We start from the raw sequence: 18,043 nt of genomic DNA, 5'->3' as shown, positions 1-18,043 counted from the left end.
AATTGGAGAAAGATGTATGTGTTTAACACAGCTGGTTTTGCTGTTCCTAGCACTTGATTATTAAGCACCCCTGCATTTGCCATGGCGGGGGATAGGAAGGAGGGGGATTTTGGTTTTCTGGACAGAAGCGTTGTCTTGAGGGAGAGCACGACTAACGGAGTCCTGAACAGCATCCAGGAGCCAGTATGTTTCAGGAGACTCAACCAAGAGACAGAGTAGTAGTAAATCACTCACTAAGTATATCTCCGTCCCATACACATGCATATATTTGCACGTACAGGCGAACTGTAACCTACCTGTCTCTTCGAAGAATAAACTCGCTTCCTACTGGATCCAGGTAAACCCTGGAGAAAGCTTTCCTCCTGAGCAGGAATGAGCAAAACCCTATAAACTCTTAAATTCCTTAATTGCAGAAGTTTAAAACCAAATTCATTTTTACCGGCAGATTTTCAAGCTTCAGGAAAAAAAAAGTTCATTGCTGTGCTGTTTTCTGTTCTCTCTAGATAAGCAAATGAGTTTCTGGGTTATGAATAAAAGGGTGTTTAGCATATGCTAACTGGGCTACGCGCCACTCGGGGAGCCCGAGCCGTTACCCACAGCGTGCTGGACCTGAGGACTGCAGCCCTGCCGACGAGGTGGCTTCTCCTCCAGACTCCTCGGAGCCCGAGCCGGACGATGCAGGCTAGGAAACGCTAGCTTTTTCCCTCGCGCACCTTCCCGTCTCGCTGCCTGCGTCGCATAGTTGCTGGACTAAATTAGCAATTCAAGCTAATGAGGTGGAAGATGCGGGTGTCCACTGAAAATCTGTGATGGAGGAAGAAAGCCGCTATATATTTATGATCTTTTCCGAGTCTTTACGTGAAAGAGATTCAAAAGGAGGTAACCTGGTCTTAAACAGCTTTCATTACTGTGAGGATTTCCTCCTCTTTCAGAAAGAGTCCTCAATTACATACCCCACGGCTTTGGATGAGCGTCGGTACTCTTTTCCTTAGATGACTTTGATGTCTCATCTTCATTAAAAGAGATTAGTTAGGATACCTAGCGTTGATTTTTATGGTCATTTAGGAGCTCCTCCTTAATAGCAGGACCTGTCAGGCATGTTCTGCTTTGATTTAGTTTGAGATAGGCCATAATTACGGAAAGGCTTCATATAGATATGAAGTGTTATGTGGTCCGCTTTTAATGCGAGGAGATCTCAGCTTGCGTTGCCATGGGGTGAATTTGTTAATGATGGAGCACTTTTTGCTCTGGTTGAATAAATTGGCATCCCTGCTCTGCTGCATAAAATGACTCAGTCCTGTTCATAGTGTGCAAATTATGATGTCCAGCTGCTGAAGTTCATCTGTGATCTCTGAGAAATAGCCTGAAGCAAATAAATTTCAACTGGAATTGCAGTTTTAATATTAATGAAGTGTTGCTTGCACATAATCATCAGGTGCTGTTTCGTGCGTCCCAAATACGCGTGCGTTTCACGCCTCAAAGTGACATAATTCAGTCTAAAGCAGACAGAAGCTTACGAGGCTGCGGGGGACTAAGCCTGTTCCGTGATCCGGCGGTGAAAGATGACATTGGATATGTGAACCCTTAAAAAAAAAAAAAAAATTGAAAGGGCAAGGAGGGAAGGTGAGAACTCTAGGGGATGATGGTTCGAATGCCAAAGAGCTGAGGCTTGCTCAAGGACGAGCACATCCACACTGGCGACCCATAAACTTCAGACTGGAAACGAGAGGGTTTATAACTTCAGGAGAACAGCAAGCCTGTCAACAGCAAGGAGAAAGCAAACCAATTGCTTTACAAGAGATCTTGATCCCTCTGTGAAAGGGACTGTATAATCTTGTATATGATAGCAGAAGCCCGTGCTGCTTGTCCCGGGGGATCCTTTCTGGCGTTACAGCTGACTCAAGGCAGCGGTAGCTCTGCTTTCTTCAAAGCTAACGTGAGTGCTCTTCACTGCATCTCTGCAGAGCTGTTTTGAGCTCCCGCTCGCAGGGCTGCAGGGTCCTGGGCTTTGTGCAGGGCGCTGGTGAGCCTCTCCCTAGCGCAAGGCGGCTCAAAACGTTTGGGTGTTGCTCCAGGCACCTCGTTCTCGTGAACACGAGTGTTCTCCAGAGCTGAGGCCAGTTGTCTTTGTAAAGACTGCGGCTTCCTGAAATCTTGACAGATACATACGCGTGTACCCGTACGACGTTTTAGTTCGATATTGCTAATGTAGTAATTGATCGCTTCATTGCTGTTGATTTACATTACCTTCTTTGTAGATTAATTTATAGCATGATCTCCTGACTGTTCCCAGCCACAACTCGAGCTCTAACTTTTGTGATATAAGGGAGGAAATCTCTCACCGTGTCTTGAAGAATAGGTATTTTCAGTATTAACTGTATTAACTTAACTGACTTGAGTAAAGAGCACAAAAAATGTGTTCCTGAGGTCGTCCCTCTCTCTCATGACAAGCTTTGGGACTCCCAAATCCACCCTAGGTAGGTAATAACAATCTCTTTTAAGAGGAAAGAATAACAAAACAAGAATTCTTCTGCTGTCAAGTTTGAGTAGAGAAGGATCATTTTAGAGAAAAGCAGAAATTCTGGTTTCATTGCTCAGCAAGCTTGTTCAGATAGATAGGACTTTGTAAATCCCACTTTCCTTTTGAAGGCGTCCTTTGAAGCTCATGAGCTTCTGAAAGTTTTCAATTGTGAGAGCTAATTTGACAAAATCAACGAGTGCTTTGATTTCTGGGACTAGATGATACTGAATGATCTGGTTTCACGGATACTCTTTACTGCTGGAAAAAAAAAAATCTCTTGCTGGCTTAATTGACTGTGCTGTTTCTTCTTTATCATTCCACTTTCCCTGCAGCATCGTATGGAAATAGAAGTGTGTGGAAGGCCCTCCACACCTTCGTTGTCATCTTTTGCTTGCCGTAAGGAGGTCTGTGGGCTGCAGTCAGCCACTAAGGCATCATGACCTCTTCCCTTCCCTCCAGTGTTCAGACGGGTGACGGTTTTTGGGAGGGAGCACATTGTTGTTTTAGTGTTTTCCTTAAAACTTGCCGTTGCTGTAGCCTGCAGAGGAGGATCCGGTACGCCGCGGCCGCTGGCTGTTGCTGATGTTGCCCCGCAGTGGCAAGTTGTTGCCTTGGCTCCTTGCAGTGCCTTGCCCGTAGCCGTTTTCTGGCTCGTCTGGGCTGCTTGTGCTCTGGGCGAGGACTGTCCCAGCTCGCACCGTACCACATGTGGCTGGACTTTTGCTTTCCAGTGCTGAAAGGGTAGCGCTATTACTGAGGGAGTAACCTCCTTTAGAAATCAAAATCGAAGGGCATATTTGTTTTTCACAATTTATGGCATTCTCTACTGTTGGACCCCCCAATTTCACATCTTTTTCTGTTCTCACACACCACAATACCGATGTTCTTACACTTTTCTAAACGTGACTTTATACCAGGCAGCGCTTGCGAGTTTTCCGCAGGGGGCTTCTGCCCTTCGCCGCGCGGCGGGCCGGACGGGGAGCGTCCTCCCAGCGCCGGCGGCCCTCTGCAGCCAGCCCAGACCCGCAGCTCTGCAGTCGGCTGGACCGGCTCCAGCGGAGCTGCGGCGTTCCATTTGTGTAATTAATACAGCTCCTAAAAGATGACTGCGTATCTAAATGGTAGACCGTTAATGGCTCCAGGGACCTCTCGCGGCTCGTCCTTATAAGCAACTCTTTAGGTTCCAAAATAAATGCGCGGTGAAGCCTTTCTTGTCGCCGCAGGGTGACCTTCTCGTAAAAGGCTCTTCTCTGCCACGCTTGTGATCTCACTCTGTCAAATGTTCGTATTTTAGTCTAACCCTATAAAACAAGGAAGCCAAACGCTTTTTGGCACGGACAGGTTTAGTGCGGTGTTGTCTTTCAGCACTATCTGCTTCTGCAAATAGCAGTGATCGATTTTTGTCTTCGGCTGCCTGGTATCCAAAGCTTAAGGGTACAGCAGTGTGATTCTTGTGTTGAATTAATAGCAGATCATCTTTGGAAAGCTGACACTGTTGTTAAGCGCCACGATTAATGAAAAGAAATCCAGTCGTGCTGGGATGATAATTGATTTGGAGTAATGTCTTTCTGTCTCCGGGAGTGCCCCTACTGAGATCATACCAGCAACTAAAATTTCAGACACTTTTAGATCTGTATTCTGGATATTTTTCATTTTATATTATCCTTTTTTCCATTCTTTCTTTGTCAGTTAGCAATCTCTATTTTAATCAGTTTAAAAACAAAAACCGCCTAAAACCCAAAACACTAAATAAAGATGCAGCATTACATGCTGATGTGTAGAAATGTGCTGAACTTGGTGACTAAATGTTGGATGCATCTGGAAGGGCTCGGTGTCGGACAGCGGGCGTCAAGGGCGTGAGTCGCAGAAGCGCTGGGCTCGGCCGGGACCCTGGAGGCCATCAGCCCGGCTCCCCGTCTGCTGGCCAGGACCAAGTGCGATGTCAGCTCCGGTTGCTCCAGCCCTGCTCCCTTGCACAACCATCCCTGTTGTGAAAACTTTCTTCCTCATGTTCAATCGAGTTGCCCTTGCTGCAGTCCGGACCCTTCCTCCCATCCTTCCCCTGGGGAGAGCGGGGCTCTGGTGGCCTCTTGGGGTGGGAGATGGCAGCCAGAGCCCCTCCTGCCCCCCCCGGGCTGGCAGAGACCCCTGCGGTGTCCGGCAGCCTTCTGCTGCAGCCCCCCGGCTTTTTGGCCACTTGTCCTGATGGGGTTGAAAATCCAGTTGTGTTCTTCAGGATTATAAACTACCACCACCACTTTGCGTGCTTCCTTCTTTGTTTCATTTCTGCATGACAAGAGGAGTTTTATTAAATAAAGCTTGGGTTTGGATATGCCTCTCAATAATTCGGTGATGCTGCAATAGGTGGTTGTTCAGTAGCTGTAACTAGTTGTTTACAAATATTGCAGTTCTTGGTAAAATACCGGCTGTGGGGAAATGAGCATGATTATTTTAAGTGACGCTGAATTCAGCTCTACTATGAGCGAACAGTCTTTAAAAAAATAAAGAAAATAGGAAATAACTGAATAAGCCAGTGTCACTGGAGTGAAACACTTGCTTTCAAGGTCTCCTGTGCTGCAAACAATTGTTTTCAAAACATAGAGGACGAGCTTGATTTTGATTTTCTCTTTTTTTTTTTTTTTTTTTTTTTTTTTTTTTCCTAGGAAGCCTGAATTACTGAGACCTAGGCCGGCTGTCAGTGAGCTGTGCATAGCTTAGCCTAGGTGGTTATGAATTCCTCTCTTTCTGCAAAATCTGTTGGTGTTAAACATTGCCACGATTGCCCGTAACAGCTTGCCTCCTGCTCCAAACAGGCTGGACTGCAGCAGAACGCAAGGGGTGCATTTCCTTCATCCTAAATAAATGTTTTATCACTTAGCGGTAATTGGATCGCTGTTGTATTTCAGTAATTATTCCCAACAGCAAATCCGGTCTCCGCTTCGCAGGCGTGTTCCCTGACTGACCTTCGCGCAGCCCGTCTGAAGGTGTCTTTCTTGCTCTAATTCTGTATGATGAGTTTTTTGGGGTTGGTTTTAAAAAAAAGGGGAACTACTGCCAGGGGTAGAATAATTTGTCTTTGCTCCAGTTGTCGTGGTGCAAAAGTAGAAGCACTTCAGTTCATGCTCGAGCTTTTAGCTGACCCTGGAGAGGCAGCGCGATGCCGTGCTGCTTCAAAACGCATCGGGAAATTTCAGGCTGTGCAGAACCACGCTTCCCGCAGTATCGCAGCCCAAATACCCTGCCAAGATTTCTCATACTTTGCGGAAATTGGTGCTGTATTTAACATGTCTGTAGACAAACAACTTCCTAAAGTATCTCATAGCCGACCGAGGAATTCATACACTTGTCTGAGGATCAGACAGAGTCTGCTAGGGAAGTTCTGGATCGCTGGACGGCAATTTTATGTGCAAGAATAATACTCGGTGATTAAATCTTAATGGGTTTCCAGAGTAGCTAATATTTTTTCAGGAGGAAAGCGCTGCGGAACGTCCTTAGCGAGGACTGCCCTGTGATGGCACAGACCCTGGCAGGAGAGCCTCTGCGTTACGCAGGCCCCACGGGCCCCTCAAAGGATGGCTCCATCCCCTCTGGGCTTGCCTGAAGCTCTAAACATTTGGCTGATGGCCTGCCTGACAGATGATATTTATTTCGCATGTACGGCATTCAACAGTGAACTTATCTCCACAGTCCGGAATTAGGCTGTTTTGATTTGCTGTTAACTCTAGTCCTAGTCCTGCTTTCTGAAAACGATGGTTTCTGCATTGAGCCGCGTTTGCAGCTGCCGTGCTCTTGCGGTGCAGCCCCGTTGAAGCATGTTTTCTGTGTGAGCCTGCCTCTTCGTTTCGATTGGGATAATATTCACGAGATATTGGCTGTGCTGTAAGCGACAGGACAGGCCGGGTTTAGTGTCAGTAGTCGGCAGCATCTGATGCTGTACCGGTTGCACTGGTAAAGAAATCTTCCTTTGGAGATAGCGAAGGTCTCTCGGTCTTGACTTGCTGTGACGTTAAATTTTGTGTTTTCTTCCTGTATTGGTTTTTACGTGGTCTCTGCTAGGAATTGGTATTTTCATCCTCTGACTTTTCATCAGTTCCTTCCCGATTGCGCTGCCGTCGGCCTGCAGCCGAAGCCGCCTCTGTTCGGGAGCCCCCCTCCTCTCTGCAGACAGCACCGGGATCCGCTCTCAGCTGGGAACTTGGGGCCTTGCCTTTCTTCCTCCGGTGGCGGAAGGCTGTTTGCTGAACGGCTCGCTAGGTTTGCTTGTATGTAGCGGTACTTGAGTCACGCAGGCAGGGATTCGGATGGTGCGATGGTGCGATGGCTGAAGGAAGAAGGGACGCACGAGTCCGCGTACCCCTAATCCCCCCAACTACCTAGGCACCCTGTGAGAGTGCAGTTGTACTAGCTCGTTGCTCTTAATGGATCGGCAGCGTTCTTCCTTTTCTTTTAACTTCTGCTTGTTCTAAAGAATAATTTAGACAAATAAGAATAATGTAAATCTGGTTGTGCTAAAGCTTTGTGCTCTTGGCTGTATCCTTCCTCCTCCCATCAGTATGGGTGAACTCCTTGTTATTGAGAACGGTGCTTGGGAGGCTCTTAAAAATCAAAGTATTCCTATTTAGGGGGTTATTTTGACTCCTCTGTCTCTCTTTGTACCCTTACCCATTTCTTATTACCGCAAGTTTCTTAAAGGCAGTCTGGAATTGAATGGTTAATCTATGTATCTGGCTTATCTGAGTTAACCCACTAAGAAAGTGTGTTCAGAGGAATTAACTTACAAAAAGAAAGCTAGGGCAGTAAACTTGAAAACTTACTGACTGTTTATAAAAAGAAAAAAAAGCAGCTTTGCAAACTAATTAATCCTTTCTACCCAAGAAACGTAGAACTTGACTACTCCTACCCAAGGCAAGTTACGTGATATTTCTACGGTAGACGTGGTCTTTGAAAGCCTCGCTTTTGTACTATCCCATTTATAAATGTAAAGATGAGCTTCTGCTTGTAAAACACCACCGTTTAGTTTGGGAACTGTGCATATTTTGCAGTGCATGCAACCTGGCTGGGATGAAAAAATCCCAGCCTCCCTAGCTGGTAGCGGTTTAGGTCTAGCATTCAGTGCGCGGAGCTCGGTTACCTGGTGGTGTGCGGTGATGGCTGGATTGCGGGTCTAGGGCCGAGGCCTCCAGCATTGCAGTCGCTCGGGTGGGGGGTTTTAAGCTTCCCTTCTCCAGTTTTCTCACTGTACAGTCAGTTTTATCTTTGAAAAGCTGCCGAAAAAATAGTACTTTAGCAGTACTATGTGATTTAGTGTGTGCGAAAAAAAGATGATCACTTTTGGGCATGATGTAAGGCAGCATAACAGAAAATATATTTTTCAAAACAACTGGTTTTTTTTATTTTTAATATTTCCAGGGAGGGATGAAACGATGCAGCCAGCCAAACCATCATTCCTTGAATATTTTGAGCAGAAGGAGAAGGAGAATCAAATCAATAGCTTTGGGAAGAATGTGTCTGGCCAGACAAAAAATTCATCTGATTGGAAAGTACCACAGGATGGAGACTACGAATTTGTAAGTCTATACTTTGAAATTCAATCAACGTGACAGTCTTTAAGAGTTTTAGTCAGAGCTGCTATAAGATTATTTCTTGTTTTGACAGACTGATGGGAACTTGAGGAGATTCTAATTGCTAATGCATTTGGATGGGGCATTTTGAAAAACTCATTTTCTTTAGGTATTTCTCGGTAATCATAACCAGGCATTATCTGTATGCTTTCCTTCTTTAAAAACAAACAAATGAACAAAAAAGCCCCAGGACATGAAGGTACAAGCTATCTTGCTTTACTTCCTCATTATGCATTTAAAATAAAAACCAGAATTCCAGATGGCAGTTGGAAAATGCAAATCCTGAATGTATAGTGTTAGAACCATTGAATTTCCTTGTTTTTCTCAAGCTTTGGCACTGGGCTTTGTTTTATTATATAAACATGGAGCTCATCTTCATTTCTCTTTCAAATCCTCAATTTCAGTCTTCCTAACTAAGGTTCACGTGCTCAGAATTTTCAGGAACTCTTCAGAAGTCCCAAGAAAGATCTATTATTCATAAATTTTATGATTTAATTCTTCTTGTGAGGATGGAAAATGTCTGCTTTGAGTTCAGAATGCCAGAAGATGCGTGCTCTGCTGAACGCTGTTCCCTCCGCTGCCTTTTCATTCAATGATACTTCACTGCAGGCGCTTTTTTACTCTAAGTGCATCGTGCGCCCTTAGGAGGTCTGTTGGCGTTGCCCGCGGTTCGGGTCGTCACGCCGCGTTCGGTGGTTGCTGAGATGCACTCCACCTTCACAGCGCAGCGTGGAAAGCGAAATCCCTGTGCGAGTCACGACTCCAGGAGATGCTTTGCTTTAAGACTGGAATAATAGCCGGAGCCTTTCACTCTCTCTGTGCAGATTGTATAGCCTACTGCTGTTACATACATTGTGTTGTCTTTGCTGCTGCATCTCATATTTTCCTCTTTAGACTGAAAAGGATGGCTAGCTGAGGGGACCCGCTGCGTGCTCTCTCCTGTAGCCCTTTGCACTACGTTATGTTTAGCCTGAAGGCTTAAAGTCACTGCATAAACACGTTTTGCAAAAAATAACCTGCAAGCCACCTGTGTGTCACAGGGTCTGGACCAAATACACAATTCCAGTCGAGTCAGATACTCCATTTATCTCATTCACCATACATGCTGTAACTTAATTTAATGATAAACAATTATTTTTCAATGCGTGGTATTTCCCAGGAAAGACGGGCTGGTTTGGAGTATCTTAGAAGTCTTTTGTAGTCTGCAGAAGATGGCCCAAGGGGAAATTTGCTGTAATTTATTTTCCTTCCTAATTTGGTTGATAACAAGTTTCGCAATTACCCGTATTTCCACCGAGTAGGATGTCTTCGGCCCTGCGTGCCGTCAGCCGTAGGTGCAGGCTGCACCCAGCGAGGGGCACAGGCGGCGCGGGTGACCCGAGGAAAGGTCGGTGCCGTTCTAGCAAACGGGACCTGCCAGTATTTTTAGAACGTGCAAAGCGAGTGTCTGACACGCGCGTGACCTTGTTTACTGGTTTCCCTTAGCACTGAAGTATTGCCACGTGCATAGATTACCAGTGCGCTGGAAGCAATAACAGCAAGCAATAAAAGCTAGCAATAATTCGGGCTTTGGGTCACCTTCATGTAGTAATTTGGAGAAATTTCGCTTCCCAGCTGCATGTATTTCTCTAGTTCCACTGTGTATGAATATACCAGCCTGCCTTGCATGCAAATTTTGTAATAGAGCTGCTTTCTTTTCTGTAGGATAAGAAAAATGCTTGAAAGCAACCTTAATAAATACATGTTTGTGTTTGTATAGTGCTTATCTGAGGGTTGGTAGCAGTAACCTCAGGTTGTGTAATGTATTCGAAGGCTTAAACCTGTGTTTTCCTCTTTGGCTAAAAATAGGTCAATTTGGCTAGCTATGGGTAAAAGTCATGTTTATTAATTGAAAGCATCAATGCAATAAGTGTTGTGGAATAAGAAAATATATGTTGCCTAGTAGGTGTATCGAGTACATCCGTCCTAGACCTGCCCGCAGCTGTAACTACTTCTGCGTTGCCGAAGGAGGCAGGTTTGAGCAGACCGCGTCTGCGGAGTTTGCAGGGTTCCACGGGAAGAGGAGATCAGTGAGGTGCTGGGGGAATCCGAGTTCCTCCTGGGCCTTAAGAAATGATTGAAATATTATTGCTTTGTGCTGCTGCAGACTGGGCAAATATGCCTTGTCTTCTCTTCTGTATTCCTCTCCCTCCTATGTGACTAGCACCTGGAGTCTCCCGTCTTCCAAAAAAAAGGGCAATATTAAATTACAAAAGATTTTTTGCTCTTTTCCCCTGTGTCAAAGCCATTTGACCTTTTCTTGACTAACATTGTTCCTCTGAAGCAGGCAAGTAAGACGCTATTTATATCGCAATGTCATGTTAGATAAGGGTTAGATCGAGTCAGCCCCATCCACCGCAGAGCTGAAACCCCAGAGATCCCATTCTAAAGGGTGAGGAACTCCATTCCTCCCAGCCGTGATGCTCCGGCTGTGTCCTGGTCGTGGTCGGAGATGGCATAAACCCAGTGGATTTCCAGCCTTGGATTTCGGAGGTAGAAGTGATTATTAACTGATCAGTCAATGCCCAATAGTCCTAATGTTTACCCCCACTCATGTTTGAACAAGGATCTCTGAAGATTTAAGCCCTGCTTGGTTACAAAAAGTGTTTTCAAGAACATTATGATTTATTTAACATGGGGGAAAAATACTAATTATGGGCAAAAATTCTTGCTTTTAGGAAGAATATAACAAACTCTCCTATGAAAATGCTGCAGGGGTAGGCTGTTAATGGGCAGGCTGCACTCTATGTAGAATTCCTAATTGCCATAATCAGAGCCCAAAATTTTTGTAGTTGAATTTAATTTTGCCAGTGAACATTAGTCACACGCTGTCGCACAGACTTAAATTAATAATGCTAGAAGATTTGTTTAGACAATGTCATACCTTTTTTCACTTTAATCTTTCAGTAGTCCTGTAACATACAGCAAAATTAACTGTGCTGTGTTTCCTGCCCTTAGACACAACAAACCCTTTGCTTATTCCGATTTTAGAAGCCTTCTGACTGCTCTGTTTAGGTATAGACTTAGGTATAGATATATAGCTATATATTAGAATACTGTAGGCCATTATTCTGATATCACTTGTGGCTAAAGTGGGATCACTTGTTTTTATTCTGGCCTTCAGTCTTGCCAAACCTATTGTAGCGCGTATTTGTGGATCATCCGGTCGTGAATGTTCTGTATTACATCGCTAATCATTTTAGTTTTGTTAGCACATGAGCAGGTTCCAGCCCTTCAGGGCTTATGGTAGCTATGACAATACCGAAACCTTTACGGTTTTATTTCATGAGTGTGGTTTCACGGCGAAGCCGCGTGGCAGTAGAGCCATTTTGAATTTTGCTGTCATGATGCAACTGCTGGTTTTTTAATACCTGTAGCGTTGAGCTTAGGTTTTGTTGTAACCCGAATTGATAATTTTTCATGTATCAGTGAATCTATGCTAATTAAGTATCCTAGGGGCTTGTTTTGGATGTGGAGCCAAATAGGACCTGAACTTTTAACAGACGTTAGAGTGAGTACCGCAGGACAGCGAGTCTTTACACAGGCTTTACGCAAGGAGGTCAAGCCGTTTGCTCCAAGGCTTTTCTGATTCCAGCACCGGTGTATCTGCCAACCGTTCCTGGCCTTTGTAAGGCAGCCCGTCGAGACCTTAATTGGTACAGACACTTTTACGTGGTCTTTAGCTGCTCTTGCCGGCTGTGCTTCGCTGGAAGGACACCAGGTGATAGCTGAGCTTTTGAAGGAGAGCGCCGGACCTCGGTGGAGAACTGCAGCCATCAGCAGTCGTTTTCTGCCCTGGCAATCTCCGTCCTGCTGCTGCAGCTCTGGGAGGGACGCTGACGCTCAGAAACAAGGTTTCTGTCCCTTTCCTAAGCAGCGCCCTGCTTCCTGAGGGAGGACCTTGGTTTGCTTGCATCCGCTAAGTCTTGGTGAATCAGACCTCTCCTGTCCCTGCAGTTACCACCAGCCGGTGGTTTGGGTCTTTCCTTCTCACTCCTTGGCCTGATGAAGAGGGTCTGCCTTCACAGGTTCTCTCATTGAAGCAGAAAAACTTTTTGGAGCTGAACTTTTTTCCTTACAAAAATAAAATTAACGTTTATCCTTGCGAGCGCCAAGGTTTGCAGAAGTAGAAGGAGTAGACGTGGCAAATCTCTCGTCTCTCTGTGGCAGGACTGCAGGAGATGGCGTCTGCCATCAGCGAACCTGTGTTTCAGGTCTTGGTTTCCGTGCTGCGAGTGCTATGCTCTGCTCAAGCTCATCTTTTTAGCTCCCTTTGCGAAGCGTCTCCTTGGCTGCTGATGGGAATTTCTTTGGACAGGAAGGATTGGTGTGATTTCCCCAGTTCCAGAACAGACGTTATCACTTTGCAGCGCACAGTGTCATCTGTTTCTCCGCTGCTGGGGAAGCCTGTCCTGCAAGCAGTGGAACTGTTGCTTCTGAATTTTTTGCTGGGCAAAAGAAGGAAGGATGAGCAGGAGGTGTTAATTGCCTCTAATTGGGAGGAAGAACGCAGGTGCTGATCCGCTGCTGCTTTGGTCAGGGCTGCACAGTCAGAGCCCTCCTGCACAAGCAAGGCTTCTTGCCTCCACCTCGCCATCTGCCAGGCAGAGGGGGGCCGAGAAGGGGCTTTGCTGCCTTGCCGGGCTTGGAGGGAGGCCGCCTTCGGTCCCGCAGCTACAGATCTCTTTCCAGTCGCCGCTTGTCTCGCCTGTTGCTTCCGAAGCGCGTGGGCTGCAGCTGGCTGTCGGTACCCGACTTCTCCGTGAATTGTGCTCCTTAAAACTCACTAATTTTGAGATGAGGCATCTTTGTTTCAAAAGCGGCCGTAGACCGCTTACTGTGGTCTTTGGTTGTGTTTAGGAGCTCCTGCCCCGGCGTTCCTCTGCCTTGCCCTGGCTCCTGCCGGGGGCTCCTTGGGGCGGGAGGCTGCAGAGCTGGGTGGTTCCCACGCCAGCGGGACCGGGGAGGGAGCCACAGAAACAGCTTTCACGCTTGCCATTGCCGTTTGTTCAGCTAAGAGACAAAGCAATGGTCTGGCAAACTGCTGAAGCAAAACATCAGGAAAACACTGACACTTTAATGAAGTCCAGTTTCTAAAAATATATTCACATCTTCTGGAGTTCTTGAATTATCTGCACTGCAAGAGTTGGTATTGCAACTGCAGCCTTTTTTAAGTAACTTTGAATAACTGTATGTCCATTTATACTTACCTCATAGGAAACTATGATATTTTTTGTGTCTGTCTGTCTGTAAGCAGCCTCTAGCCAGAGCTCTTAACAGCTACTGCTTAGATCTTTCTTTTTTACAAGTATAACATAAATGAAAGCAAGCCTTCCTCTTACCTGAGTGGAGGTATAATTCTTTTGCTTGAAGTAGTAAAGAAAAATGTAATTTTCTGTTTACTGAGACAACGTTTCATTATGCTGCTCTCATCTGGGACATACTACTTTTTATTAACATCCTCGTTTCTATGCTTTTACTTAGTAGTTGGAAACATTACATTGGAAACAAAGATTTTCAATAAATAAGTAAAACCACTCCCGGTATCTTTTCCAGCAGAGCAGGAAAGTGTGTCAGTCTAATGGTGCTTGTTCAGTGGGACAGACAGCTGTTGGTTTGCGGTGAAATCGTGAACGTGAATCCTTTTTCTTCTAGTTAGACAAATCAGGTATTGGTGTGACAGCAAGAGATTGAAGTTTGTACTGAAAAGTTCATAGAAAGCTTAATTCTTTCAAAGCAAGTCGAGTCGCATTAGGATCCTATTGTGGTTTTGAGTCTGGGGGTGGACACCAGCCCGACAGTGCCTGCAGATCAGCGTCTACTTGTGCGTCTCAGGCGCGGTCCAGGCGGTAGGGATGCCGGCCACGACGGATCGCTGCGGCTGGCGTCCAGCCGGGGGGTGCGGGGGCCGATGGGCGCTGCGGGGGCCGATGGGCGCTGCGGGGGCCGATGGGCGCTGCGGGGGCCGATGGGCGCTGCGGGGGCCGATGGGCGCTGCGGGGGCGATGGGCGCTGCGGGGGCGATGGGCGCTGCGGGGCCGATGGGTGCTGCGGGGGCCGATGGGCGCTGCGGCTCCGCGCGCCGCTCGGCCCTGCCGTGCGCCCGCCGGAGCTGCGGCTGGTGTCTCGCGGCGCAGCGTCACGCCCCTTGCGTCGCCCCGCCGCGTCCCCTACGCTATGGAGCGACTACGGTTGAACGTGGAGATCGCTCAGCGCCCTGTGTTTCTTCTCCCAGCTGAGGAGTGCGGTGAGGAATGGCTGCATACTGGAACCATCCGGTTCTTTCATTGGAAGTGATTTATAGGGAGGAACTGCTCGAGGGCAGGTGATTTATTGTTTATCAATAGCAGTAAACACGTTCTGCTTTACAATGACCAGAGTCTCTAATTTATTGTATTCTGTCTGTGAAGGTGTCATTTGTCTTCTGAACAGCTTGTTGTCTACCAGCACCTGGAACATTCAATGTCTTTGGTTCCTCTTGAACGTTCATTTGGATAGCATTTATTAGCAATTTAATATTGATGCTTTATAGCTGTACTGCCTTTTGTCTCTCCTTCTAAAAGTTCGATCGATTAAAAACTTGGGAGTATTTTCTGTACAGTTGCAGGCTTTGAAAATGACGGCAGGCTAAATAATTGGCTCTCCTTCTGTTGGAACTGGCCTTTGGGCCTTTTCGAGCCGTAGGAGGAAGGCATGCTGAGGATACATGGATAAGGCAGGTGCTAGAAGAAAAGTACTTGTATTATATGGGTAAGCTGCTGTCGTGTGACTTTTTATATTTTATCATTTTGTCGTGTTTCCTGGCTACTGTGATCCTCTGAGCCTTATCTTCTTTTTACTTCCATCTTTTAAGCAGCTTGGTACAGGTGTCAGAGGCAGGCCTCTACGTTAATCTTTCTGTTCCTCCGTTCCCCCATCCAAATTACTCAAGCGAGTAATCCAGGCTGGTTCCTAGGACTCCAGAAAGTCTATCCACTTGGACAGGAGCAAAAAAAGCTTTATTACAGTGTGCACATTTGCAGGTCATTTAAATGGGATGATTTGAGAATCAAATACTCTTGAGACTTCTATTGAATTATTATGAAACTTGCAATATGTTCTTTCTTTTCTGAGAGCGCCAGTTACTCCGACCCGTGTGTGATGAACGAAGATTGACTGTTCCAAAAATTCATTTGAATATGTACAGTTTTGTGTAGAAGAAAAAAAATGTTCGGTTAAAGTAGAGCTTTTTTCAGTAACATTTTTTCCAAGCCTAACCCAAACACTTTGAGTGAATCTTGAGGGATTTCCCTGTCCAAAAGTTTCTTCCCGTCATCTATCATGAACTCCCCTTTTTCCCAGCGGTGGCTGGAATAAAAATTACTTCTCAGGCACTGATTTCTTCCAATAATCTTACTTTGATCGTAAAGTGAACTTATTTGCTAGGGCATTCATCAGTTTGAGAAATAAAGCCAGATCTGGGATGGCTGACAGATAACCCTGTCAAGGCCCTGTGGAGCTAGGGCTGATTCCTGGTTGGGAAACAAGTCAACTTGTTTATGCTGTGCCGAATCCAAAATAAAGCTTTTGTTCAGCGGGAGAGCATTAAGACCATAATTTTGGGGGGGAAAAAACCCCCAGACTCTAACAAAAAGAATATTTTTCTGACAACAGAAGACAGTCCAGAATAGACAGCTAGTAATTTCCAAACCCCATGGTATCGCCTGCTAATTGAGGGAGATCTTAAAGTGTAGCACCTAGCTGTAATTTCCACTGTGAAGTATGATTTATACAAAGAGACAGGTTTTTGTCATGTTTTATTCATTGCTTTTAAATGTCATCTGCCTTGATTCATAACATTGATGTCCCTTAAATGGATTTCCTTTTTTTTTTTTTCCTTCAGCCATCTGCCAAGAATTTTTAAAGCCCTGCTAATTGTTTGTTTCTTTTAAGCACTACCTTTTCAGCACGTTTAGGATGTTCTTCCCAGCAAATACTTTTAACTAGTGACATCTTTATTACGGAAAAATGGTTCATTTTGTCACCTTGTAATCAAACATACAGTCATTTTAAAAATAAGCCCAGGAGCAGCTTGTTTATCTCTTTTATTGTGTGTTAAGTGGTGTTGAATCGTCTGTCACGTTTGCGTGAGGACGACGCTCTGAACCTTACTGCGAACGTCATCGAGTTCATGGCTGCTTCAAACCCCCGACGTGATTTACAGCAAGCTCTCTGTATGTAGGTTTTATAAACCTTTCTAAATTCCCTTTGTAACCACCAAAAAAAACCCCAGAAGAGGCCACGTTTGGTTTTAAAATTTGTTAGCAACATTTGAAATCGGAAAAGGTGGTTCAGTGGCTCCACTCTTCTATCTGTTGTGGAAGAGGATGGATTTCTGCTGTCTTACGTTTGGTACCAGGGTCATCGTTCACCACCTGCTTTCGCTTTGGTGCGTGCTGACATCGATTGCAAAGCACTTACTGCCACAACTTGCTGTCAAAATTTCATTTTTGCTGTATTTTTGTACATAGCAGGCCTTCTGTGACATAAGGCTTTTAAACGCGACTTGCGGTGAGTGGGAAGTAAAACGAGTCGCTGTTGTTTGTGTTGAATTGCTTAGGTCGCAGCCCTTAATGGAGACTGAAATAATGTGAGGTGAAATCAGCTTTCGATGAGAGTATTCAGACTTGTAAATTCGACCTCCTGGACTATCTCTGAGGCCCCGTTCCTACTGTAGCATTTAATCAGCTGAGACGTTGGCTGAAAGTTTTGCGGATGAAGTCGGTAACTAACAGAACTTCAGCCGGGGTCTTTGATCATGGGATTTGTTCCACTACTGCTGTACGTTTAAGGTCAGGCTGCAACGTGCGTTTCTGCTTCGGGAGAAAGGGAAGAGGAATTAATAATTGGAGGTGAGACATCGGAAAAATCTCTGAGCATACTGAATTCTTTAGAAAACCTGTTTGAGCCTTGTTACGCCTCGAGATCTGTGTTCAAGGCTGGGTGTGTTCTTGGCACAGCATCTCCCTTAAAGAAAGAAGATCTATTTGAAATGCTTCTAAAATCTTCTTGCGACTCATCTGTCAGTACAAATGTTTGTGAAGGGTAATGTAGCTTAAAAAGACGAGCTTGTCCAGGTTTTTCTCATCCGTAGAAAAAAAGGGCTCGTTTGGGGGACATCAGGAGCCCAATGCAGCTGCTCTGGATTGCCTCGTGGAGGATGGAGTCTCTGGCCGTAGGGTAAGAGCCTGGGGCTAAAGTCTCCATCAGGCCTCTGTGAATACTTTCCAACAGGCAGGGTCTCATCCGGACAAGTGCCTGAAACGCTGTACTGTGGAGGAGCAAAGTTCTCGCAGCTCTGACTTCTGGACCTGGTGCGTTTGCCTTTGCGCACCCTCTTCTTCTATCACTGTAAAACCTGCAGAAAAATCGAGACGTCGCTTGTTGCCAGGGTTGGCTGCAGTTACTGGGTGCCTGCCTGCTTGCTTCACCGGGAGGTTTGCAGGGGAGTTTCATCGTCGTGAGGCGCGTTTGAGGTCTTGCTCGCACATGAGGGTAATGGAGCTTGCGGTTGGCCGTGGCTGCTTCCAGTGGCCAGGGTGTGCTGGGAGGTTTGCCTCAGCTCTTATTTCGGTAACCCCAGTGACCAGGTGGCTTCAGAACCCAAGCTTTGACCTTCAAGAAAGAGGGAGAAAGAGTAGCTTAGTACATAAAGTCTGATACAGTCTGAACGGAATATTATTCAGAAATTAAGTGCTTAATTCCTTCTCGTTTTGTGTGTTGCCATCATGCAGGATCATTATAAATAGATGTCCAAGTAATAGTGAACACCTGGGGAGACTTTGCATGGTGAGGCATGCGGGTTCACACGACATGGATTTTA

The 18,043-nt window shown here is 45.8% G+C and overlaps 1 protein-coding gene across 3 annotated transcripts in view; it reads left to right on the top strand.

Annotated features, from left to right (window-relative positions):
* Positions 1 to 18,043, top strand: part of STK4 (serine/threonine kinase 4) — a 48,181-nt gene that overhangs the window by 17,353 nt on the left and 12,785 nt on the right. For 2 of the 3 annotated variants that reach the window (XM_082326190.1, XM_082326191.1), the window contains one exon: positions 7,931 to 8,088. In XM_082326190.1, the coding sequence (XP_082182316.1) occupies positions 7,931 to 8,088 (158 nt within the window). Of the gene's footprint in view, positions 1 to 503; positions 708 to 7,930; positions 8,089 to 18,043 lie in introns of those variants that run through there. The other variant, XM_082326193.1, reaches the window with a different exon arrangement.

This window comes from Platalea leucorodia (genome assembly GCF_965183815.1).
Source record: "Platalea leucorodia genome assembly, chromosome: 13".
Lineage (NCBI taxonomy): Eukaryota > Metazoa > Chordata > Aves > Pelecaniformes > Threskiornithidae > Platalea > Platalea leucorodia.
The sequence above is the reverse complement of the archived record's forward strand: the minus strand, read 5'-3'. Positions and strand labels throughout refer to the sequence as shown.